The sequence below is a fragment of the Oryzias melastigma genome, linkage group LG9 (genome assembly GCF_002922805.2).
Source record: "Oryzias melastigma strain HK-1 linkage group LG9, ASM292280v2, whole genome shotgun sequence".
NCBI classification, from domain to species: Eukaryota; Metazoa; Chordata; class Actinopteri; order Beloniformes; family Adrianichthyidae; genus Oryzias; species Oryzias melastigma.
The window spans coordinates 30,313,318-30,339,046 of NC_050520.1; the positions used below are offsets into that span (position 1 = coordinate 30,313,318).

The 25,729-nt window shown below is 41.1% G+C and overlaps 1 protein-coding gene across 8 annotated transcripts in view; it reads right to left on the reverse strand.

Moving 5' to 3' along the window:
• wdfy3 (WD repeat and FYVE domain containing 3) overlaps positions 1 to 25,729 on the reverse strand; it is a 90,967-nt gene that overhangs the window by 45,097 nt on the left and 20,141 nt on the right. For 7 of the 8 annotated variants that reach the window (XM_024275608.2, XM_024275607.2, XM_024275605.2 and 4 more), the window contains exons 2-16: positions 18,591 to 18,801; positions 17,654 to 17,777; positions 16,830 to 16,939; positions 14,685 to 14,894; positions 14,105 to 14,297; positions 13,113 to 13,299; positions 12,874 to 13,040; positions 10,580 to 11,059; positions 9,432 to 9,542; positions 8,150 to 8,343; positions 4,919 to 5,190; positions 3,522 to 3,719; positions 2,288 to 2,371; positions 1,116 to 1,299; positions 797 to 1,011 (exon numbers count right to left, since the gene is read on the reverse strand). In XM_024275608.2, coding sequence (XP_024131376.1) covers positions 797 to 1,011; positions 1,116 to 1,299; positions 2,288 to 2,371; positions 3,522 to 3,719; positions 4,919 to 5,190; positions 8,150 to 8,343; positions 9,432 to 9,542; positions 10,580 to 11,059; positions 12,874 to 13,040; positions 13,113 to 13,299; positions 14,105 to 14,297; positions 14,685 to 14,894; positions 16,830 to 16,939; positions 17,654 to 17,777; positions 18,591 to 18,770 — 2,909 coding nt within the window. In that variant the 5' untranslated portion in view covers positions 18,771 to 18,801. The remainder of the gene's footprint in view (positions 1 to 796; positions 1,012 to 1,115; positions 1,300 to 2,287; positions 2,372 to 3,521; positions 3,720 to 4,918; positions 5,191 to 8,149; positions 8,344 to 9,431; positions 9,543 to 10,579; positions 11,060 to 12,873; positions 13,041 to 13,112; positions 13,300 to 14,104; positions 14,298 to 14,684; positions 14,895 to 16,829; positions 16,940 to 17,653; positions 17,778 to 18,590; positions 18,802 to 25,729) is intronic. The other variant, XM_024275610.2, reaches the window with a different exon arrangement.

Genomic DNA, 25,729 nt, shown 5'->3' on the forward strand with positions numbered 1-25,729 from the left:
AACGATGCAGCTGCAGGAGCTTCTTTCACATTCATGCATTTATACTCCTGAGTTTGTGAAATATGCTTTCATCTGAGAGACAACAGCTTCCAACAGCTCGGGGAATGCAGGTTAACTTTGTGAGCTGAGCAGCTTCAGTAGGATGTAGATGACTGGTGTTCATGTGTTTCAGCTGCAAGATTGTAACTGTGCAGGAAACAGCAGAGGAACAGACTGACAGAAGCAGATTTACTTGGTTTCACTATTTTAAAGACAACACAGGGAAGCTCGGCTCTGTTTCCAGTTAAAAACTCTCCAATGTGTGTGCATCCACACTAACAAAGTGTCTCATTTATAGTCAAATAAGGCTGATAAAATGCTAAAAAATAATTGACAATAATAAAAAGTCGTAAAAAATAGGAGCTTCAAATGTAGTATAACCATTTCATTAAAACCATCTATTGTTACTTATGTTACCAGTTTTTAATATTTGATATTTATTTAGCTAATTAAGTATTCCTTTAATCATTTGTAGTGGTTTTGATGGAATTTATAGTAAGGTTTATAATAATGTTGATGAGATTCATTATATGAATTATTAGCATCCATCCATCCAGCTAAAGATTTGTCACTTGTTTGAATGTGTATATTTATATATATATATATATATAAGGGCATATATATTACTGAAGTAAGTGACATGCAGAAGGATGACCTGCATGAAGCCTGACTCTCATACTGAAACGAGGCAGCAAAAACGCTTTCCCCTCCTTCTCTTCAAGAATATTCTGGACATCAGGAGTAGATCTGCCCGTACCTGAGCGCCACTGGCTGGAGGGCCTGCGAGGCCAGCCGCTCAAACATGCGCTGCAGCGGGGGGTGGAGGGGGTGGTCTTCGTCTGCCAGGGCCTGACTGCAGCGCTGCAGCATACGCTGGTGCAAGCAGGCTTCGCACAGCACCTGCTGGTTCCGCTCGCTGTTCACCAGCAGCTGCAGGATGTTGGCCACGGCCAGCTGCAGATCCAGAGCATGCTGGGACGAGGGAAGAGGGGGGTTATACAGGAGAGTTAAAAAAGTCATGGAAAATAGAAAGCTCTGATGAAGAATCACAGGTGAGCTTGTGAACTCTTCCTCACCTCTGGCTGACTGTCTGAGGTAATAGAGGGCAGCAGATCCACCATGGCCAGCACGGCGCCCGGATGGATGACCACCATGTCAGATGAGGAGGAGACGGGAAGGGCGGGGTTAGACAGGTGAACCTTTAGGTCAGATAGAGCCTTGATGGGGGCAGGGGGGCCAGTTGTGCCATAGTAGCCATGTCTACAGGAGGAAACAGAAGAAGTTTATATGCACACTCAGAACAGATCTGTTTTTTTCTGTTGTTTGATGGATTTCACATTTTTACAGCTAACACTGAACTCTGAGAAGCTCACAGAGAACTACCCCAAAACCACATCTGCTCCACTCACAACACCTGGTTTAAAACTTTTACAAGGGGCTGTTCATCCTGATCTGTGCTTGTAGAACCTCAGGGTCCTTTCTTCATATTTCAGTCCCTAAATTTAGATGTGTTGCATTAGGGAAAAACCTTTATTTTTTTCGGCATGAGTCATTGTTTCTATAGCAACCTTTCTCCTCAATCAAGAGTGAGCTTGTTGGAAGTTCACACCCTTGCCGCTCAAAAGCAGCCTCAAGAATCTGTAAATCAAATGCTTTGACAGTCTACATGGGATCCAACAGGTATCTGATTGGTCAATTTACAACTTGCACAAAAAAAATAAATAAATGAAAAAAAAATAGGATTATCAAAATAATCTTTAAAAAAAAGGCAAGAATGGTTATTCTAACAAATAGAGCGACTAATAGCTGTTTATTTCTCTATAGAAGTCTATGGGATTTTGGCTTCTTGGAACCAGCATTTACTTCCTGTTTGGAATGCCAGAGGGAGGGGTCACTCAGTTCAGTTCTCATGCACAGGCGATGGTCTGGTCAGCTGCTCTGTCTTTTGATGCCTGTTCTGACCTGAACTTTTATATTCTACATCTTCAGGTGGGCTCCAGCTGGGATTTTGGGGAGGAGAGTGTGGGACGTTCACAGTTCAACAGTTCTGACTTGTAGGAATTAACGTTCGTCAGTGTCCGACTTTCATATTTCAGTCTGGTGTATAAAAGTGTGATGTTGACCTGGAGGACAGTTCAGACAGCAGCTCTTCTTGTTTTTGAGCCAGAAGAACTAAATGGATCATTTAGACTGAATGTGAAGAGGATGATGTGGAGAAAGAGATGGTGATGAAGAGCAATGTAGCTACCTCTTCCTGGTGAGTGCTGGCGTCCCCCATGGGGAGGGCAGCGAGGTCTCGTGAGTCAGGCAGGGGGGCATGTGCTCTGCACGACTGCTTGACAGCACACACACACACGTGCACAAACACGCACAGCCGATGTGCAGATGTGCCAGATCGAGGATGATGAGGCAGGCAGCAGCAGATGTTAGAGGAAGAAGAAGAAGAAAAGAAAAGGAGTTGTTAGTGGAAAGCTGAAATAGAAGTCAGGATCAGGATTCCAGCTGGATCACATGGACAGGCCCAGACTGGAAGGAAAAAGATTAGGAAAAGGTGGAAATGAAGATCAAAGCGCAGAAACATGTGATCACCGTTGAAGTCATGGTTCAAATATTGGTAACTTTCTATTTTTACATAACAGTTATTGTGGGGGGTTTCTACTGCAGTGTATGTCAGATCAAGAGTCAAACAGTTGTGTGTGGTGAGGACAGGTGTGTTCCTATGAGGACAGGCGTGTTCCTGTGAGGAAAGGCGTGTTCCTGTGAGGACAGGTGTGTTCCTGAGGGGCTAAAGATGTGTTCCTGTGAGGACAGGTGTGTTCCTGTGAGGACAGGTGTGTTCCTGTGTGGACAGGTGTATTCCTGTGAGGACAGGTGGTGCCCCAAATGCAAAATATAAATGCAACTCCATTTAAAAATCGTTTAAAAAAATAAAAATAACACAACATATTTTTTTCAAGACAACGTTCCCTTTGTAAAACGTCTAGCTGTGCTAATGAACATCTTTACAATAAGTCTATTATTACTTATATTGCCTATTTTACTTATTACTGCCTTTTTTATTTCTTGTAAAAACAATAGGAAATGATTTTTGCTAACAAATGTCTTTATGAGCAGCATTATTAACACTTAAAAGACTGTAGTATGACATATATGCCAATGAATATCTTACAAATGTCTTTCAAATGCATATAAACATATCACAAAGGCTTGTAAATGTCCTATAACTTGATTATTAATCAATCTTAAGATGTGAAACCACATTTTCAGATAAAAGCGTATTCACGAATTCAGAATTGTTCATAAAAAGTTAGATAAAAAAAGCTTGGCGATGCTAAGAACTATCTGCGAATAAAATACATGTGGTTCCAGTTCTCAAATAAATGAACTTTTTAATTCCCCTTCCCTGAGGTAAAAAGTTTCCAATGCTAAACCAGACATAAGCTTCCCCCAGAGATGGACCCCTTTGTGTGTTCATATCTGACCTGTCAAAGGAGTCAGTGGCCATCTTGTGCAGGTAGATGAAGAGCTTGCTGCAGTGTTTCAGCGTGGGACACACGCTGTCTCCTGCGCAGCCCCCAGGGGCAGCCTCATCTTCCAGCAGCCTTTGGAACGGCTGAGCATTGGATGGAAACACTCCGGTGGGACCGAGCTTCTTTGTGTCTGAGAAACAACCGAGTAACCTATGGGAAGGGCAGGAGTGCAAAGAACTTCATTAGACCACAGACACCCTTGAAGAAAAAGGGCATCCAAAAAAATATTAATAAAGATGAAAACACTGACAGAAGATCGAGATTCCCTGCCTTCAGTTTTATCTGTAAACTCTAAGGGTGCAATGATTAATTTCAACAATTTTTTTATTCAGTTGACGATTAGATTCACTTTTGATTTTGGTTTATTTAGAACAAATCCATTCAGTTTCATTCTGTTGCTTTTTAATCTAGTTTTTTAAAAATGAATGAAAGCATGCACATTTTCTTTTCTCATTATATTCCTACTCCAATCAATCTTTTGATCCATTTTAAATGTGTTTCCACTGGTCTTTTAATTATTATTATGCCGTTTTTAAGCAAAACACAAAGACTTGCCATTTTTTAAGGTATTGGTTTCTGTAGAGTGGCAGGAGTTCATTAGAAATTCACCTCTGAATTGTGGGCGGGATCATTAGCGTGGAGTATGCCTGCTCCCACTTCCTATCATCCATCCGTCTACTTGTTCTCCCGATAGCATACAGCCCCTCACGACTCCAACCAACCCAGTGCAACAAAAACAGTGAGCAAAACTGGAGCTATCCAGCTGTAAAGTTGAGCCAGATACCAGCTCAGACGAGAAACCAACCATGATCTAGACGTTTACAAGTGGATGCATCAGAATAGAGCAAAGCAGGGAGCTTGTGGCCCAGCCAGTATATTTTCACAACAATCTTTTTTAAAATGTATTTTTTCATCTGCTGATTTGAATAAATAAATACTCAAAATACAATTTTAAGCTAAATTTTCTTTATAAATATCCTACACCATCAGAAAAATGCTTTGTGTTTTACTGTGCAGCACTTTGTGCTATTTAAATAAAATATTATTATTATTATTAGGGCAGCAAAACACCATTTTCATTTTTGTTGTTTTTTTAAATTATGATAACTTTGGTTCTTTCCAGTGATTTGGTCCATAGTACAGTCCAGTCAAAGTTGCACTGTAAAGAACTACAGCAGAGGTAAATAGTAATGGAACCCTTGTTTTCATTTGGATCAAGAATCGCTTGTTTGGTCCACATCAGAGCTCAGGTGAGTTTTAACACCTACCAAATGAAAGAGGAAGCAAACTATGCTGCAGATCAAGCCGATTACTCACAGATCGGACACAGTGGTGCATAAGGAGCTCACCTCACAGCATCAGCCAGCTTCTCGTACTGAATCTCTGTCCTGAAGAAGTAGGAGCTGGCTGGTTCGTAGCGCATGGCAGCCGTCAGGGTGCTGAAAACTGTGTTCAGGAGCTCGAAGACTTGGTTCTGGTTGACGCGCTCCCAGCTGTGCTGGGGCGGCTGGCACAGGGAGCGCTCCATGGCCACCAGGAGGGAGGTCACGTAAACGAAACCCCCCACCTTACGGAACACCGTCCGAGTGCGGTGACTCTCACGGAGAACCGCCAGCAAAGCCTGAAGAAACAAAACAAATGCTAATGCCTCCAAAAATAGATAAAATTATAGTAAAACAAACCAAATATCCCCCAAAATTGGAAAGTCTCTTCCGTTTCTGATCCAGTCACCAATTCTCAAAACTACATCTGAGAACAAACATCACATTTTAGAAGTGGAACATGAGGTCAAAGCTGTGATCCAGAACATCCTTTAGTGAAGAGGAACACCAGCAGCATCAAAGCATTTGTGGATTTCTTTTATTGCAGCACACTGACTCATAAAAAACACACAAAAAATGCAAATTGAAACAAAACACTCCTCCAACACCAACACATCAGAGAAGCTGTCACACACTTTACTTTGAGTCATAAAAAACGCATCCATCTGCTGACTTAGACATAAAAACTGTAAGTCTGACCACATGGTTTTGTGTTGCTCCATGAAGGGCTCTGTCAGGGGGCTCTTTCAGACAAATCAGATGGAATTACATTCAGACGCAAGACTGTAAAGGTTTTTGGACTTATAAGATCATTTCTGGAATAGTTTCTGGATTATTCATCCCCACAGTAGTATTAGTGGAAAATGTGGAGCTGGCTGAGGACTTCCTGTATTACATCATTCCAACATCTGATTCAAACTCCCAGACTCAACATTCCAATCCAGGCAAAACCTTTTTTCCAAAAAAAACGTATCTTTTCTTTTAAAAACCAGGGCGATGCAGGGTTATGTGGCTTACTCCTAGAAGCACTGATGGTCTAATCTGGGATTTGAACCACAGATATATATTATCACTGGAGGAAGCGAGGCCTGGCGTCTAAGGGCCTTACCTCTAGCTCTCGTGAAATAAGGCCAAATCCGTCAATGATTTTTCCACATTAAGGACGCTGCCATTTGTACCCAGACGACAGTGACTGGTCTGAGTCCGTCTGAGTCACGTTTTTAGTAAAACTACTGTTGCTATCATGAGTGAGGTTGTTCGAAGTCCACATCCCTCTCACTAAAAGTTAGCTGCCAATCAAACATTCGAGGTGGGGGCCAGCGGGCACCATATGGTTTTAATGAGGCATCTGATTGGTCAGTTTATAACTTGAATAACTAGCAATAAAAATATATATATTAAGAAAACAGGGTTATCAGTAAGATGTTAAGAAAAATATATCAACAAGAATGGTTATTCGGACAAATAGAATGACTGACTAATAGCTTTTTATTAGGGCAGGGAATCGGTGAAAAAAAATAAACGAATTAATCGCAAATCTGGAAAAAAAGTTATTGCGATTAATCGCCTTTTTTTTTTTTTTTTTTAGTTACAGTATTTGCCAGTCACTTTTTATCTGCAAATATTCAAAATATCACATCACACAAAACTGAACATTTTAAATTTTTATATATAACCTTTTGAACCTTAGGGTCTAAAACTTAGTTTTTGTCTATATTTGAATTATCTGTATTTTCAATTTGAAAGACTACCTGTTTGCTAATTTGGTATCATTTTAATCAGCGCAACCTCACTTATGTGACACAACCTTTATTTTGTCATTTTTCGATGTTTTATTCACACACTAGACATAAAATAATGCAAAAACAGAAAATTTCATCTGGAAAAATGAGATTAATTTTGCTATGGAAACCCCAATCTTTAACAAATTGTTTTTACAAGATAGAATGGAAGTTTTAATTGTAATCGTATTAAAACAACAAGAATAAAATGTGTCAACAAATTAATCAACATATTTTTGAATAAGGCTGCACGGTGGCGCAGTGGTTAGCGCTCTTGCCTCACAGCGAGAAGGCCCCGGTTTGAATCCCGGCTGGGACCTTTCTGTGTGGAGTTTGCATGTTCTCCCCGTGCATGTGTGGGTTTTCACCGGGGACTCCGGCTTCCTCCCACCGTCCAAAAACATGCTTCATAGGTTAATTGGTGACTCTGAATTGCCCCTAGGTGTGAATGTGAGAGTGGATGGGTGTGTGATTGAGGCCCTGTGACAGACTGGCGACCTGTCCAGGGTGTACCCCGCCTTAACCCTTCAGTATGCGGGATAGGCTCCGGCAACCCCGCGACCCCGAAAGGGAAGAAGCGGACAAGAAGATGGATGGATGTTTGAATAAAAATGCAAAAAAATCCAGACTGAAGTCCCACAAGGCAACCCAAAAAATTAGAATTTCTCACTGCTGTCTATTTGACATTTTTCCTGGAATTCTGTTTTTTTCTTTTTTAGTTTTTTCTTTTTTTCTCATACTTTTTATTTATTGTGTTTGTGAAAAAATAGTAAAAAAAAATTGGAGGGGAGAAGTTTGATCCAGCTGAATTCCAGGTCGGCTCGACTGGAATCTACATACTGGAATTTACATACTTATCAGTGGAAGTGGCTGCTGAAACACATCTTGCTGAGGGTTGTGTGAACATAACATGCATCTTAAGGTGTTAAATGTACCAAGCAGGATGAGGCCTTGATGGTTTAAGAGAAGCCAATCATTAATGTCCACAATCCTCCTGAAAAAGAGTCCATGAGTGTTTCTAAAGTGTGTTTCAGGCGTGGCAAACACCCCCCTGACGGAAAAATGATTTTAATGCAACTAGATTGGATTTGAGTTACTCGCTGTTTCTCTATGATGATAATTTAAATCCCAGATTAGTGAACAGAAAAAAAATGGGGACAAGTTAATCCAGTGGAATCCTGGAGACAGCCTGAGAATTACTTTATTCAAAGGAGGGAAATCCAAAAATATAATTATGCCTGAGAAAATGAGCTATGTGAGTCTACAGGCTGTGTTTTTATGCAAATTTGATTTCCAGGGCCTTAGGTTAAAGTAGTTTTTCAGGGGAATTACATGCATATTGATTTTTAAATCTTTTTTGTAATTCACAGACGTTCCCGGCCTCCTCCTGCTGACCCTTCTTGGATACATAATTCCCAACAGTTTGTGTTCCGTGTCACAGAATAGCAGGTGGTGCCGCTCTGAGTGTTGGCTGTACCCGCAGGATGTCGGTCTTCAGCTGCAGCTCGCTGGGCGGAGCAGAGTGCATGAGCCCCAGCAGCGTTCCCATGTCATCGTCTCCGCTGGGCGACAGGACGAGCTGCTGGATGATGAGCAGGGCGTGTTCCCGACACTGGCGGTACTTCACGATGTTGTGGACGCAGCGAGCACCCCCGAATTCTCTGAACAGAGCTGAGACAAGAAGGACGTGTATTACAGTTTCTAACCAGACTTTTTCTAAAAAGAGGACCACATCTCTAAATAAAACGTTCCTCTTATAGTCACACAGATGCACCGTTATCTCACTGTAAATGTTTTTCTGGTGAAAGTGAACAGCTGTCGTCAGGGTTGGAGAGATCGGCGCTGTTGCTTGGTTACATTTGAGTCACCACATTTCTGGAGCTCACAGAATCTACGCTCACACAAACAGTTTTCACTGATCCCAGGAGGAGCGTTTCCCATCTCAACAGGGAGATCAGAGAAAAGTCTCAGCTGCCTCCAGCTAATAAACAATCAATGTCCTGATTAAAGCCGCCCTGCTGCATTGGTGTGAGCGTAGCTCTGATCTGAAGCTCAGTTCTGCTTTTATTGTATGCATACCTACATTGGTGTGCAGGTATACATACATTCTTATTTATGTTTATTTGCATTGATGTGTTTACCTCATTGACTGTAAAAACTGGACCGTGTGAATGTGACGTCACCCATAGAAAACGGCTTACTTTTGGCTCCAACGAAATTAAGCCAATTCAGTTTTTACATTTGTACATGATACAGACGCCACCATTTGGAGCCACATCAGGTTAGTAAGCAGTGATTGATCTGAGTCGGTCTGAAGCAATGTTTCTATGGCAACGACCGTCACCAATCAGGAGGGAGCTTGTTGGAAGTCCACAACTCTTCCAGTTAAAGTGGGCTCTGAAGAATCTGCCAATCATTTCAGACGTTCGAGGTGGAGGTCAGCGAGCACCAAATGCTTCTATTAAGGAATCTGATTGACTTAACCTTGAATAACCTTCAACGAAGAAAAATATTTAAAATTAATAATATTTTCAAGAAAAAAAGCAAGAATGGTTAATCTGACAGATAGAATGACTGAGTAATAGCTGTTTATTTTTCAATAGAAGTCTATGGATCTCAGCCTCTTGGAGCTAGCAGGTACTTCCTATTTGGAGCATGAGGAGAGTGGGGGAGTCTCAGTCCAGTTCTCATATACAGTCGATGGTTTGCCTGCATTTGTGTGAGTGTACCTACACTCACACACTGTTGTGTGTGTTTACCTGCGTTGGTGTTGGTGGTGTTGGATCCTTGCAGAAGCACAGTCAGGGTCTCCATCACCAGCCAGGCCAGCTGCTTCTGTTCTTCTGCCACTGTGTTGTTCTTACAGTCAGCTAAACAGAACAAAAGGACATGAACCATTAAAAAACAAACTTTTATCAATCCAAAACCATTCTGGTCAGAAAAGGATAAATAGCTGCTGGACATAAAATTAGTCCAATTCCAAAAAAACGTGGGTGATCTAACTGGAACTTGACCTGTTTTTATTGCCTCAGTCAGAAGACAATTTGGGCATTAACGTCACAATGAGCAGCTGTTGGATCTTAAGGATTTTACTAGACAATTCTTTCAGTGTTAGTGTTTAGTTCACTGAATGTGTTTTGAGTGAAACCAAACCAAACGAACAAGGATTGTCTCCAAACTTTTAATGGTGATAAAACCGTTTTATTAAACCTAGTGGGTCTACGCAGAGCATACTAAAAGTAAACTGATAAAACTTGAAATAACCTGATAAAGAGGTTTCAGATAAAATATCTGAAAAGTTTCATGCAAAAAACTCAACCCCTCACTGTTTAAAAATGTGGACTTTTGGACAAAGTTTCCAGCCCTGCACAGAACTGCAGAACAAACTAAATATTTCAAAGGTACCACATGGTTTTAACCTACTCTCCTCACAGTTATGTCACATCTTTAAGGTAAAAAAAAAGTCCCAACATGTTTAAATATAGAAATCCTTTAAGGATCAGGAGGATGCTCTCAGATCAAACCAATAACCTTAAGCACTCACAGCATCAGAGCTCGCAGACGGCCTCTGAGTGAAACCACAACAGCTGATCGATCAGGAAAGAAATGTAGACATTTGAGGAAAGTAGTCTCTTGTTGAAAAGAGATGTTTTACTTTCTTTTAGTTTTATTTATTTATTACAATTTCATGGACAGACCAACACTAATGGAATCAAACCATCATGTAAGGACATCAGTTATACTGCAGCTGGAGAAGTTCTTATTGCAGGTTATGATCAGGATCATGTAGGATTTGATTTTCCTTTTTTCCAGTTTAGTTTGCCTCTTCTTCTTGGTTGGTGAAGAAGATGTTTCACTGTAGTGTAGTGAAAACAATAGACAACTACAGAACTCAGAAGAAGCTCACCTTGGTCATTACTGTGAGGTTGGTGCTGTGAGGTCGGGTCTTTGAGCAAGGCAGCGTACTTGTGCAACAGGTTGACCAGCACCTCCAGCAGGCCGACCTCACGCAGCACGTCGCTGAAGACCGGGTCGTGCCGGGCCAGCTTCAGCAGCATCCGCACGGCTGTGATGCTGCAGGCGTGGGACGTGCTGGACTTGAGCAGCATGCTGACGCTGAACAGCTCCTTACAGGGAACGTAGTTGAGGCTGAAGACCACAAACTCCAGCAGCTCGAAGTATTTGACCTGCGACTCGGGCAGCTTGGCCACTCGCTCCGCAAACTGTGACAGAGTGTGCTGCGACTCCAGGATGAAATAGTTGGCTGGATCAGCAGCGTAGATGTTTCCGATGGCGTCCAGCAGCATGCAGGCCAGGCGGCTGGTTTTGGCCCTCAAGAAGGCGTTTTGGAGCACAGCGAAGGCCTGGATGTTACGCACCGTGTGTCCTGGAAGAGAGGAGGAGGGATGTTACCGACAGTACAAATGCACAAAGATTTTTGGTGCGTTTTAGAACCAGGATGGAATTTCATGGTGTTTCACAAAGCTCAAGATATTTTATTTAACCCTTTAACACCAGAGCGTTAGCTCCAGTGTTTACATTCTTTGAACTACCATAACTCCTTAACAGTTTATGAAATCAAAGTAATCCCAACAGATTATATGGCGGAAAAAGGATTTTCACTTCTTCAGAATCAGCGGATTCATTTTGATCGTGTAAACCACAGATGTCAAGCTCCAGGCCTCGAGGGCCGGTGTCCTACATGTTTTCCAGAAATCCTGCCTTATCTGCTGCTGATCACCTGGATCAAGTGTGTTTAGCCAATAAGGAGCTTCAACAGGTTGGACACCGGCCCTCGAGGCTTGGAGTTTGACACCCCTGAAACAGTCAAAGATTTACGGTATGTCCAATAACGTGTCATTTAGATGTTGACGGGGACATCTCCTTTGTTAAAGGATTAAAGAAGTGGATGAAAACAGTGAACCAGGAAGAAAACTCTGAAATTAGATTCAATTGGATGGAAAATGGTTTATTTCAAGCATTCAAATAAGAAATAAAAAAATAATCAAGGATATATCAAACATAAGACAATGAGAAATAAAAATAGATAGGAAAATACACATATGTTCACACACACTAGTAAATGGTTCAATTATTATTCTTAAAAATAAACAAACATATTTACTACTTTGCATATAGTTCATGACACATTGAAACAATTCAATATTAATATTGTCAAAAGGAGTTCAGTAGATTGAGGAAGCGAATTTATATAAATTACATAATTTTACCTCTGCGAATAATTGCTATTATAACAAATCTTTCAAATGCTTTATTACACCGGAGGTTAAACATTTGTTCAGTTGTTTGTCAAAGTATTGGGCAGTACAGATTTAAAAATAAATAAATAAATAAAACCTGATGTACATTTTTCCGTTTTACTTATAATCTGGATTTATAATCACTAAATCCATTTCAGAGGCTAAGATCGAGCGTCAGATCCCCTCCCTAGTGCTCAACTTCTAGCTAAGCTGCTAAAAGAATGGAGGTTTATCTGTGTTCATAGGAAAAATCTCAGCTCTGATTCTTTTGCTTTGTTTTTTCATCATAAACGATGCAAAAAGATTCACAAAGTGGTGTGAGAAAACACTCCACTTCAGCCCAGCAAAAACTCGCTGTGCAAACTTGTTCTTGACAAAGACACAATGAATTAACATGCAGTGCTTTAATGAGAACGACTCTAAAAGACCCTTAATATGACAGAATGTCACTTAGAATAAGCTGAATGTGAGGAGGACATAATTCAACTGGTCACAAATGATTAGCTACAGCTCTGACCACTGTCTGCTCGGATCACCAACATCTCGGCACGTCTGAATGCTGAGAAATCTCTTGTCTGCAGCAGCTAACTGGATGAGGTAACTACTTCAAGTCCATTTGTGAGCCATCTGACTGAGCTCTGTTTTCATTCTGAGAAGACGATCTGCTTTTAACTGAGAACCACAGATGAGTTTCAGCTTTTTCCTGTAAGTCTTGTCTACTGTCATTACCAAAAGCTAAAAAAGTCAGAAAAGTTTGAGTCAGCTCTACATCAAACCTTCACAGGTCAGCATGCACCGACCACACTCAGATTATGAGGTCACAGTTTGAGATTAGTGTCATTTTTGTGTGAAGCTGATATGTGACAGCAACTCTGAAACAGAAGGTGTGAAGGCGGAACAGATTTACGCAGTTTAAGCTCAGCTGTTCGCATCCACGCACCTTTTCCTGTTGGTTGCGGGAGAACGAAACCAGGCAGCAGGAAGGGCGCTCCGGTAGTCAGACCAGCTGGCTTTAGCTCCGTCACGCCGTACGTGCACAGACATGTGACCAGGTTGACTAGGTCTTTCAGTGCATCTTTAGGTTCGTCCTCCTTGCCTTGTTCCAGCCTGGGAACAGAAGAAGAGGCTGGCTGAGTGCCCCGGCTTCAGTAGAGCAGGTGTTTCAGGGGTGGGCCGTACCTGAGCATGAGGTCACAGAGGAAGGAATAACCCTGGCACATCCTGAAATCATCCAGCAGAGTCTGTGACACGCCGCTGGAGTCTTTGAGGAAGCAGGACAGGCCGGCGAACATCTCCACGATCTCCAGCGGGGAGAGATCGTCGGACTGCTGCATGTTCTGCACACACGTGGCCAGGCATTCCTTCTCTGGAAATGAAAGGATTACAGGAGAATCTATCAGGAACACAGGTAGGTGAAGAACCATTTTTACATATGATTTACAGAGACACTCAGTGATTGAAAGGAAACTTTGGAAGCAGAGGAAATTATTAAACCGGCCTTAATGTCTCTTTTACTGTAAAAGATTGCAGAGGGGAAAGGGGGCGGAGTTACTGCTCCATGCCGACAGTCTCGCCCACAACACAAAGAAGAAATTTCTAATGAACTACTGCCGCTCTCAGAAACTATGTCTTAGAAAATGACAGAGGATTTTGGCCAAAAATGGCAAAATTATGATAAAAAAAATTCCACTGGGAACTAGGGATGCAGTCAAACCTTTTCTTTATGATTCACTTCAAATCTAATTTTTTGGGTCATTGTTTTGTTTTGATTTGAGATATGATTTGTGTATTACAAAACTGCAACAAAATGCTACAAATGTTGTAAAAATCCTTCTTTAAATTTGCTAATAAGCAAGTCAACATGAAGAAAATCCTTTCAGTTCACTCTTACTAACATCTGGTGCAATTTAACACTTTAAACGTTAACCTACTGGTATACAGGGAGGATGCAACGATACACGCTCCCAATGATTTGGTTCAATGGTGTAGCATACGGTACAGTTTCAAACCAAGAACTGAGCTATTCCGATTAGGAACGCTTTTAAAAAAGATGATTAGAGTGGATCTTTCAGTAAAATCTATGATTCTTTAGCACTTGTTTCCTGCCATGTCAGTTTTATTTCAGGATGATGAGCCGACAGTAAACAGGGGAGGAGGGAACAGGTTTGTACCATGAATGTATTTGACCACATTGACACTGAGGCCATGGCGAGAGATGGTGGTGAGAACCTCCCCAGCACTCCTCCTCCAGGGCAGGTTGTGGGGGGGGCACCAGGAGGTGATGGCACTGAACAACAGCTGCAGATCGTCCTTCTGAGCCAGCTCCTCCGCCGGGGACACGAAGGTGCAGAGCTTCACCAGGATCTGAAGGTGGGGGGCCACAAGACTTAGAGCAGAGTTTTAGCATGACCCTGCTTCAAAATGTGCAATCTCATGACCTTCACTAGAAACACAGAACAGAGTTTATGTCTATTTCTGTGTAGTACTTTCATGTGCAAACATGTGATAGTGTTTGGGGGGGTTAATGCTTCCTCTTTCTATTTACTTCTTTAAAAAAAAAAAACAATCAGCCAAAGCAGATTAGTGCAGAAATGTGCTTCACTTCTTTTGTCCACGCAGACAGACGATCCTGTGTGGACTTTGACAGCAGGTGAAACCATCTACACCCCCCCAGGCTGTGAGGACTACAGAGACGGGGGCTGATGGCGCTGGAGAAGCTGACAACGGTGATGCAGACCGCTCTCCTCCTACCTGGACAAAGACTTTCTGCAGGAGCGCCCTGCGGTCAGCCAGTGGCAGCTCTGGCTGGGGGTGGCCCTGGCCTGGGGTCTTCTCTTGGGTGGGGGGCTGCTGGGTGGGGGCCTCAGAGGCCTCTGTCATGTGAGGCAGGTCAAAGAACAGGTAGAGGCATTTGACCAGGGTGGAGGGAACGGACATGGTCGTCATGCAGTCCACCGTTTTCTGTGGGCAAAAGGAAGGAGTGTTCATGATGGGATGTCAAAAGCATCACAGAGAGAGAGGGGTGGAGTCACTGCAGGGGGTTTGTGTGGGCGACAGACAAAAGCTACAATTTTTTTCCTCTTTTAGACAAGTTTTAGTGTTTCAAACATTAAAATGACTTCTAAAAGGTTTGTTTGTTATTTAGGCACTAAAGAAGCTATAAGATAGTGGTAGACGTCATCTCCAGTTCATGAAACACATCTGACTTTTTTTCATCATCTGAGGCATAAAGTCAAGCTCTTTGTTGATGCTTCCCAGCATTCTCTGCTCTTTGTAGAAAAGTAGGAACAGATGCACCAACAGAACACGTGAATGCACACGTGGAAATACGTACTCATGGATTTATGTGCACACACAGATATAAGGACACACTAACAAACAAAAAGGTGGACACATGAATGGACAGAATAAACCAGGGTGTTCAATGCATCTTTCGAGATCAACCAGTTAATTGCAAAGGATGAATTGGCAAATAAATAAATCAATAAAAATACATCCTAAATAAAAATTGCTGTCAGCCAATCATCATCCTCGGTGTGAAGTACGTCACTTGGTCGACATGTTGAACGACCAATCAAACATCCTCTGATACAAACATCACGGTAAATGCATGTTTCCACCAAACTAAGCATTACACTGCACTAGCAATGGAGTTTTTCTTATTCCTAAAAGTCAAATTCAGCATCAGACTCTTAACTGTGGATGTAGCTGTTAATGTACTTTCATTTTTTACTCGACTGGCCCTCAAACTGAACGCACATAGTATGTTTCTGTTGTTGGCACACCGTGTGCTGCAGCGCTGTTGACATGACAACTACGAACACATGCTGTCAATCAGAAAAAAATGACTTACATTTTTATCATGTTGTCATCTTAAATAATCATCTAAATCAATCAATTTCGTTAAAAATAAAGGTCTCATTCACTTTAAAACGTGCTTTTCATGGATGTATTAAAGTTCATAAATCTTATAAAGTCAAATAATTTTAAAATGTGATTTTATTCAATAAACAAAAAAATTAGAGTCTATATATAAAATCCATCTTCTTCCGCTCATTCGGGACCACGTTGTGGGGGCAGCAGTCTAATCAAAGATGCCCAGACTTCCCTCTCCACGGTTACTTCCTCCAGCTCCTCTGGGGGGACCCCGAGGCGTTCCCAGGCCAGCAGAGAGATGTAGTCTTCCCCGGGGCTTCCGCCCAGTGGGACATGCCGGGAACACCTCTCCAGGGAGGCGTTCAAGAGACATCCGGACCAGATGCCTGAACCACCTCAATTGGCTCCTCTCAATGTGAAGGAGAAGCGGCTCTACGGGGTGACAGAGCTTCTCACCCTATCTCTAAGGGAGCGCCCTGCCACCCTCCGGAGAAAACTCATTTCAGCCGCTTCTATTCGGGATCTCGTTCTTTCGGTCATGATTCAGAGCTAATGACCATAGGTGAGTACTGCAACAAAGATTGATTGGTAAATTAAGAGTTTTGTGTTCTGGCTCACCTCTCTTTTAACCACAATGGACTGGTACAGCAACGGCAAAACGGTGGATGCCACTCCAATCCACCTGTCCAACTCCCACTCCGATCTTCCCTCACTCGTGAACAAGACCCCAAGATATTTAAACGTCTCCACCTGAGGCAGGAGCGCTCCACCCACCGAGAGAGGACAAACTACCTATCTCTGGTTGAGAACCATGGCCTCAGACTTAGTGGTGCTGACCCTCATTCCAGCCACTTCACCAAATAAATATATTTTTCATACACACAAAGATCTTTTGAAGCAGGACATTTCAAAAGTAGCTCACATGGTGAAAAGTGGGGTTATAGACGTCCACAAACACATGCACCCATAGACACACACAGAGGGTGTCAATAAAGCGCAGACGGGCATGTCTTCCCTGACCTGTCCAGATGAAGCCAGCAGGTTGATGGTGCTCAGAAGCATCCACCCTCGACTCGTCTCCTCGCTCTGGTTCACCTCCAAGAACTGGACTATGGCTCGGCTGGCAGCTTCTGCAGACACACACAAACACACAAGTGAAGGTTTCTTTTCGCGTGTTTCATGAACCTCGTCTACATGCCAACGTGTTTAGATGCCTACAAATGTGTCCCCAACCATTTGTGTGACGTCATGTCCACACACAGTTGAAGCAGCTACAGCTGCTCACACTGAACTGAAATTGCTATATGACTAACAGTCATCTGAAAGTGACTCAGCTCAGAGCTGAAAGGCCCGGATAGCAGCTGAGGAGAGCGTCCAGAGCTTGTCAGCCGCTCAGGCAGAGAGACAGGATGAAGAAGAGACATTAAAGCATTAGGACAGTTTCGAGTGTTAAGCGTCCTGCCTGGGAGAAAACAGAGGAAGCTTAAAGTGAAGCTACACTCTCCTGCATCAGCAGGACCTCCTCCTTTTGCTGAGTTAAGACATTTTCCAAGTCAGAACAAAAGAAAGGTCTGAATTAAAAGACGGAAAACAGGAAATCAAGCTTGTGACTAAACATCAGTGAACGTTTCTCACTTTGCTGGTCGGATTGTTTATTCTGGTGTAAAGGCTGCACCCACTGGACATGGATCGTTTCGACTCTCAGGATTAAGCAGATCAAAAACAATTATACTGATTCTTCACTTAAGGTCCTGTTCTTTAGTGAAGAAGCTAAGGAGTGTTTATTCTGGACCATTTTTGCCGTTTACTGATTCAGATCTAAATTTGAAGGTCGGAGGACTCACCTGTGGACTTGTTGGAGGCTCTTCTTCTAATTTCAGTCACCATGAGTCGAGAAACCTGGGTGGTGAACTGCAGCAGGTCCGAGAACTTCTCCGTCATGGTGCTGGGAGGGGCGTTCCCAAACACCTGCAGCATTCAGATGGGTTTTTAGAGAACAGGAGCAGAAAACATCAAGGAGAAAACGAATAAGTAGAAATCTCAAAAAAGCATACTGAAGTTTTAAATGGCTTTAGTGCTTATAGTATTCAGTCATACTGAACATTTGAGTCTATTTACAAAAAATACTAAAGAATTATTATCTATAAAAGACATAAAGAGCACACAAATTATCTATTTTTAATGCATAAATGCTTTTTTTAAATGAGCGTGGCTTTTGTGAAAATGTTTCAAAAGTAAAACTTGAAAAAAAATGGAATCACTGCCATAAAGAAGATTGAAATAAAATAAACCTTGTGACATTTGTGAAGAAAACATTCAAACAAGACAGCTTTTCAGTTAATAGTGTTAAGTTGTAATTCACTTCATTAAGCTAACCATCAATTCATTCCAAATGTCATAAAACTCTTAGATCAGTGGCTACACTCAACAATTAATTAGCTTATTTTTTATTTTTGCACAGTGTGTTTGTTGCTGCAGTCATGTTTTCTTTCTTTTTAAATCTAGTTCTATCCTGGAGAATTGCTTTAACTGAACTGCCCTTGGGCGTCTGATTAAGTCATTCTATCACGTAAAAGTAAAAAGTATTTTAGCTTAAAAAAATACTTAAGTATTAGATTTAAAAGTTACAGCAGGTTAGAAACCATATTTGCAATTAATTACTGGCTTCATACAAGTTTAAACTTGAACTTGAGAAGATTTTGTGTGTGTGTGTGTGTGGGGGGGGGAGCAGAAGTGAAAGTCAGGTCACAGCCTCCCCTCTCCAGCATGGATGGGACTTACCCTGTTAAAAACAGGAAGCATCATGTAGAGCTTCTCCTCCTGTTCCTTTTGGGTCATGTGTCGAGGAGGGTGGCACAGCTCGGAGAAGAGGCGCCGCAGGTGCATGAGGCCGAGCGCATTGTCCTGGGGGCTGCACTCGTCCTGCCTGGGCCGCCCCATGATCCTCTTCACCATGTTCATCTTGAGCGGCTTTGTTAGGGCAAAGGCAGCCCTGCAGGCAAGAGAGAAAGAGATCCGTCACTTTCTCCGTTTAGCTAAAGTATCAAACGCTAAGGTGTTTTAAGTCCAACTCATCCCCAGGCAAACTCCTGAGTCACGAATCAAGATCAGCTCTGATGAAATCAATTCCACATGAAAGCAGAAAAAAGAAACTTGAGAATCTGCCTCTGGCAGCTTTTCTGGGTTTGCGGTGTGACTGAAGGGCAGCCAGTTTGTTGATCAGCATGTAAGAGTGCACGTGTTTGTGCAAACAAGACAAACAGAATGACTGTGAAATGCTTGTGAATATGTAAGCAGGGGATTCCATTGCTGATGTGCTCTGAACACAGAGGAAGTAGGATGCTTACTGATCTGCAGGTTTTCACGAGTTTGCAACATGACAATGATTGTGTTTCAGAAAGCAACTGAGAAAAACCAGGAAAGGGCAGAAAAGCAATAGAGGATTTGACAATAAACCTGCTCACATGACTCGCTTTAATGACAAGTTAGCTTAACTTCTGGCTGAGAATGAAAAAACAATATATTCAAACATTTCCTACAAACTACAAATCCTCAGAAGTGCAATTTTAAGCTTAATTTTCCTTATATATGTCCTCCGTCATCAGAAAAATGCCACAAGAAGATGTTAAAAACACTATTTTCATCGGGGTGAGTCTTTAAACTCTCATTTCCCACTTAGAGGAAATGTGCTCATTCACAAGCAGCTGGAGCAGATGTCTTAACCTGGGTCTGAGTATAAACGCTGAGTCAGCATATCTTCCACATAAAGCTGACATTCCGTTTAGAGAGACTGCTGGATTTGAACAGCAAACATCTGCTGCTCATGTCTGCAGGAGGCAGATAACAGACAGACGTGAGATGGAAGACGCCACTTACAGGACACAAACACATTCACATCAGTGCTACAGAACTCTTCTGTGGTTGGATCAAAGTCATTTCTTATTTATTTTATTTTTTTTTGTTTCACATGCATACTTTTCTGTGAAGTATTTGAAATGGTAGAGAAGTCACAGCACTCGCAGATCAATGGTCATCAGAAGTTTTTTAATTGCGTTTGCAGAAACCAGATTTTCCTCAGGGTTTCACTGCAGCTGAAGGCTGGAAGTGAACAAACTCTGAGCTAGATCACAGCAGGACTCTCAAGATAAACAGATCGATAGGGACAAAAAAAAAAAAAAATAAATAAAACCTCAATGAGCACATTTGAAAAACAGCAAAGGGTGGGACAAAGTTTAAAGCCCTTTTTGGTGCAGTCATCTGCCAATCATACCGACAGAATATGCTACACTTCAACCCCACTGAAATCTAATATTTTACTAACTTTATAATTTAACTGTAAATTTAAGATCAAAACTTCATTTTTTTTTTTTTTACAAATAAGTGTAAAAAAATAATTCTTATGTATTTATGTTAGAGTATTTACATTTATGTTAGAGTATTGGTATTTAGAACAGTGCAAGGTGCAAGTTCCCAGCTGTCCTACCGTTCAAACTAGTCTTACACATTAATAGTCTCAATATACTGTGATGACATATCCCTTTACAGTCCACACCAATTCCTGCAAATTCAACCAATTTCACCAACTATTAGTACTGCATCTTAGACCAAAAGCCCTGGTTTTGGGACTGCACCGAAGATCAATTTTTGAGATCCGTCTTGGTGGTGATGGACAGACTGACAGATGAGGTTAGAAGGGAATCTCTGTGGACTAGGATGTTTGCAGATGATATTATGATCTGAAGTGAGCATGTGTAGAAACATCTAGAGATGTGGAGGCTTGATCTGGAAAGGAGAGGAATGAAGGTCATCTGCAGCAAGACGGAGAATTTGTGTGTGCAGTTACAGGGAGGAGGGATAAAGAAGGTGGAGGCCTTGGTGGCAACCTCATGTCATGACCATAAAAGAAATTAAAGAAGTTTAGAATATGGATAGATCTAAATCAAAAAATGGTTTCTACCAAGCTGCTCCACTGAGGATTCGCCACAGATGACCACTCCACTGTTTTCATATATGATTTGGCTTCAGTCTTTATCGTAGGGGTTGTTTCTAATCCAATACTCTGCATTTACCTGTCTGTACTTGGGACCCCCACACAGAAAAATTCCCACATGGTTGCATTAACTTACAGCTCCTACCATTCCTGCCTCTCATCCAAAAGATGTATGAAGAACAAACACCTGCATCTGAATCATTTAGACCGTTTAATTAAACACCTAGTTAAAGCTGTACACCAGAGATCTTAAAGCTGCATTATTCAAATGTTAGATTTAAGCAATAGCTTATGCTTTTAAACACCCCCAAAAAAGATTTCAGAAAAATATCTATAACTGACATTTTAGAACCACATCTCTAAACAATTCTGAGATCCAAACAACAAATGGATTTCTATTTCAAAAGAAATGGTACACTAGCTTATGGAGGTCAAAGGACATAATCAGCAGTTTCACGCACTACACTTTGTGCGCAAAAAGACAAATATGCTAAAACATAAAATAGAACCAAAATATTTATGGAAATGTCAGCTTTTTTTTCATTTAGTTCTCTCTAGCTAAACTTACTTAAGGAACCCCATCTTACCACAAACAGAGATCTGAGTTAGAGGAGGAAGGAAGAAAGGAGGAAGAAGAAAAACAACAGCCCTTCCCCTTTTATGGCATCTATCTATAGACAGAACAAAGAAAGGAATAAACTTTCTACAAATCAAAAGATTAAAGATTTTATCAAACAGCCGAATGATCATATAAAACTACAATTGAAACCAAAGGCATTTTAGGTTTCATATGGAATGACCCAAGAGAGCATATTCATCCACAGTAGCATGTGAGCCTGGACGTGGGGCCGTCTGCTGATCAAGATGCAGCGTCAGTAGAATCAGCAGAAAAAGCCAGACGGTATCTGCCTGCGAAAACGGAAAACTCAGGCTAAACCACAAGCATGTTTGTTGAGTAGAGTTCACTAAAGACAGTTCCCATGATTCACTGGGATCCAAACAAGCAATGATGGAGAAACCTTCTTTAGAGACACATGAGGGCTGGTTGGAAGAAATTTGACACGATGAGACCAGGAGAAATGGGAACAAATAGCTAAATACCTAAACTATCAATGAGAAAGGTCTGTGTGTTCAGATGAAAAGTTTTGAACACAGACCTAACAGTGTTACTCTTTTCTGCCAAGTTACCCAAGAAATGAATCCCACTTAAAGCTGCAATAGTGTTTAAATACAGCGTCTATTTTGGGCCGGTAATGTATCCTTGGTACAGATCAAAGCCAGCATTTATTCCTGAACAATGCTGACTGTTAGCAGTGCTGTAAGGGGCTCTGTGTAACAGAGAATCACTGAAGCACAAGAGAGTGCTGGGAGAATGGCAGAGTCGGAGCCCAGCAGGGTCAGGACCACAAACTGGGGCAAACACATGTCACCCGATTCAGCATAAGGCCGAGCTGGGACAGCAACAAAAGGGACTGTAGCTCAATCCAGCTACTTGGTGAGCAGTGAGGTCTGATCGAAGGACACATACAGTTCTGCTTTTTAGTGCAGATTCTATAAATACTCATTTCTTTGGACTTTATAAACATCCAATCCAACAAACACAGTTCTTTTGCAAAATCCCGATGTTTTTTCAAACATGTTAGCATTTTAATTAAATAAACAGGTTCTCCAACAAAGCTAAACATACTGCTGATTAAAAAGAAATCCTCTATTAAACATGCTTTCATGATGTCTTCACGTAGGTGTAGCCTTAGCTGTAAATTTAACTGACACTTAACAAAACATAGCATTTAAGTGTGTTTAAAACCGACTCCCAATAGATGAGAAGAAGCCAAAAGTATGACAATTATGAAGGTCACTCTGGAGACTGTGGACAAAACTGTTTTAGAGAAGAATCTGAGCAATAACACTGCTGGATAAGAATAACTTAACTTGTGTTTCGTTCAAAAATCACAACAGATACCATGCTGCAAACACTAAAACAGGATTCAACTTTATTTTTTGTACCACAACTAAACAAAACACAGCGGAAGTTTTTATTTTGCTTGGTGGTAAGTTAGCTTTGTTCAATCCCAAAAAAATGTTTACAAAGTATCTTATAGTGACTGGAAAAAAGGCTGTTTTTTTTTCTTAAAAAAATAAAAATAAAAAAATAAAAACCAAGGTGGCGCTGTATTGGGCACCTGAAATATGACTGAATCCTAGAAGTACATTAGCTAGACTTGCACATACCCATCCACTATCATTAGTCTAAGTAATGAATCCCAATATATTATTGAAGCGACAATTAATAAAAATATTTATTTGCAATTAATCAAGCAATAGTTATCTCTGGATTAATAGCAAATTCATTCGATTTATATATATATATATATATTTTTTATTACATTTCCACTCCGATCATTTTTTGATCTATTTCAAAAGCATTCCTAGTGGTCTTTTAATTATGATTATGTCATTTTCAAGCAAAATGAAAAACCTCTGTCGTTTTCTAGGACATAGTTTCTGCAGAGCGACAAGAGTCCCCCCCCATTTCATTTCTAGTTTAATTTTCTTTTTATATTGTCTTTCATCGTCAGAAAAATGCCACAAGAACACGGTAAAAAAAAATACTATTTTCACTGGAGTGGAGTCTTCTTTTAAAAGCTTAATTTTAAGTTTATAATTTGTATTTTAAGTGCGTTGGCTAGAAAACATTTTTATACAAAATACAGTATTTATTTTTTTAGCAGAGTTGACAAATCTAAATACAAAAAGACTGAAGGAATAAAAATATTAAACTCTGCCTGAAATTGATATAATGCAATATTACACTGTCACATAATCACAATGCAATATCAAACTGCCTAATTCCTTAATGATGCAACCCCCCCCAAAAAAAGAAATCAGAGATTACACTGCTGCACCTTGACATTGACATTGATTAAGTTCATACTCTGGCCTAAACCACTCACAGATCGTGAAGGGGCGTCAGCCCACCACATTGAGGCCACGATCCAGATTTTCCTGTATGTGTAAATCATAGACAGTCTATGGTGTAAATGCATGTGCTCACTGTGTGTGTGGGGGGAGGGGGGGGAGCTTGACCCCTCAGATGAACAGAGTTGATGTTGATGTGGATGAGAGAAAATAACAAGAACAATCAAAAACGTTTTAGATGATTCCAAGTTGAAGCCTAACCATCTGAAAACCCGACACAGAGCCATCAGCGCTCAGATTATGTCGAGCCTTGGCCTGGAAACAACATCAAATATCGAGCCACATGAGGTTGACTCATAGTCCACTAAAATTAAAGATAAAGTTTATACATTTTTAAGTGAATGGCTTAAGCAGTCGCTTGGATTAAATACAACAAAGCCCTACAGTTTATTGTGAAGGACGTGGGAAGACCATGGCAGGCAATACTGCATTTGTGACTGGCTGTGGTAGGTTTTGAATTGAAAAAGCTCAAAGTATCCATTAAACACATTTCATTCTGCAATCAATGAACTGTGAAAGTTACCCCTCTCCTCACTGTCTTTAGGCACCAACAAACAGATCATCAGTAGGACCAGAGGATAATCAAATGTATGGTTCTAACCAGACAATATTTCAAAAGAACTTCCTTTCACCAAATTCAAGCCTAAAATAACTGTTGTGAATAAGAAATGATATTAACCCATGATATTGCTTGTACCCAATTCATAGGAGTCGTAGCAGATACATTGAAAAGTGACAGCTGCGGAAATTGCAGCGGTATTCCCGATTAATAGAGACACGGTTATCACCACAAAGGAGACAGTCAAGGTGTATGGCTCTATTTTAATATGCCTAGGACAAACTGCTGGGGAACTCATAGGCAATGGTTGCAAAGCCCATGCCGAGTGGAAAACAGTCAGCAGCAGCTGAAAAAAAAAAAAAAACTTCCAGGTATGGTTCCTGTCTCCCATTTAAACAGACAGCAATCTCTCTCTACAACTATCTAACTCACAATCTGTATTGTTAATGCAACACACAGATGATAGCACTAAAAGCAAAGACATTAAAGCTGGAAGAGGAGATGTTGTTGCTGCTACTAAATTTAATCAAATAATGGATCATGCAACAATCAAATATGCAACAATCAAATCTGCAGTAAAACATCAGATTATTTAGCCTCCAGCCAGAACGTTGCTGTCTTATGAAGACAAATATGAGAAATATTGACACTTTTTTACCAGTAACATGTATTTGTTCTTAGAATAAGAGAAATGACTTCTGACACAACAAAGGCTGTCAAATGCTTCAACATTTTCAACTATGATTGAACTGAATTAATTTCAGAACTGAGCTTGCAAAAGAGGAATTTGAAGCAGTTGATGTTCAGGATGTTCAAAGATGAGATCTACCTCAACCTCGTATTAAGCAAAGTCAGTTTTTTAATGTTCTTTTCTTAAAAACAACAGTTTTTATCCAATCCATCCATTCATCTTCTGACCCTGCTGAATCTCTTTTGGGGTCACAAGGTTGCTGGAGCCAACCCAGATACAAGTGGGTCAAGGAGAAGTACACCCTGCACAGGTCACCAGTTTGTTGTAGGGTCACACATTCACACTTAAGGAGCAATTTTAGCCTCATTTTCACTTACGGTATGGTACGGTAAGGAGTAGTATGGTGCGGTCAAATTAATTCTGGCAAGTGTTTCCGCTCAGTTTAGCCTCACTTCCACCGAGCAGTTTGTTTTCACAGTGTATGCGTAGTGTAGACCGCTAGCGTACCGCTAGTTCACCCTGTATCACACCGTCGTTAAGGATTGCAAGGAACATTTGCAGTTCCACCACAGACCAGACCTTGCTGTTGTTTGCAGGCATTTTCAATATATACTTGTGACTAGGGGTGTGCCAAAATATCGATATTGCGATATATCGCGATATTTAGTCCTGCGATCGATTCTCGATGGGTTCTCACCAAG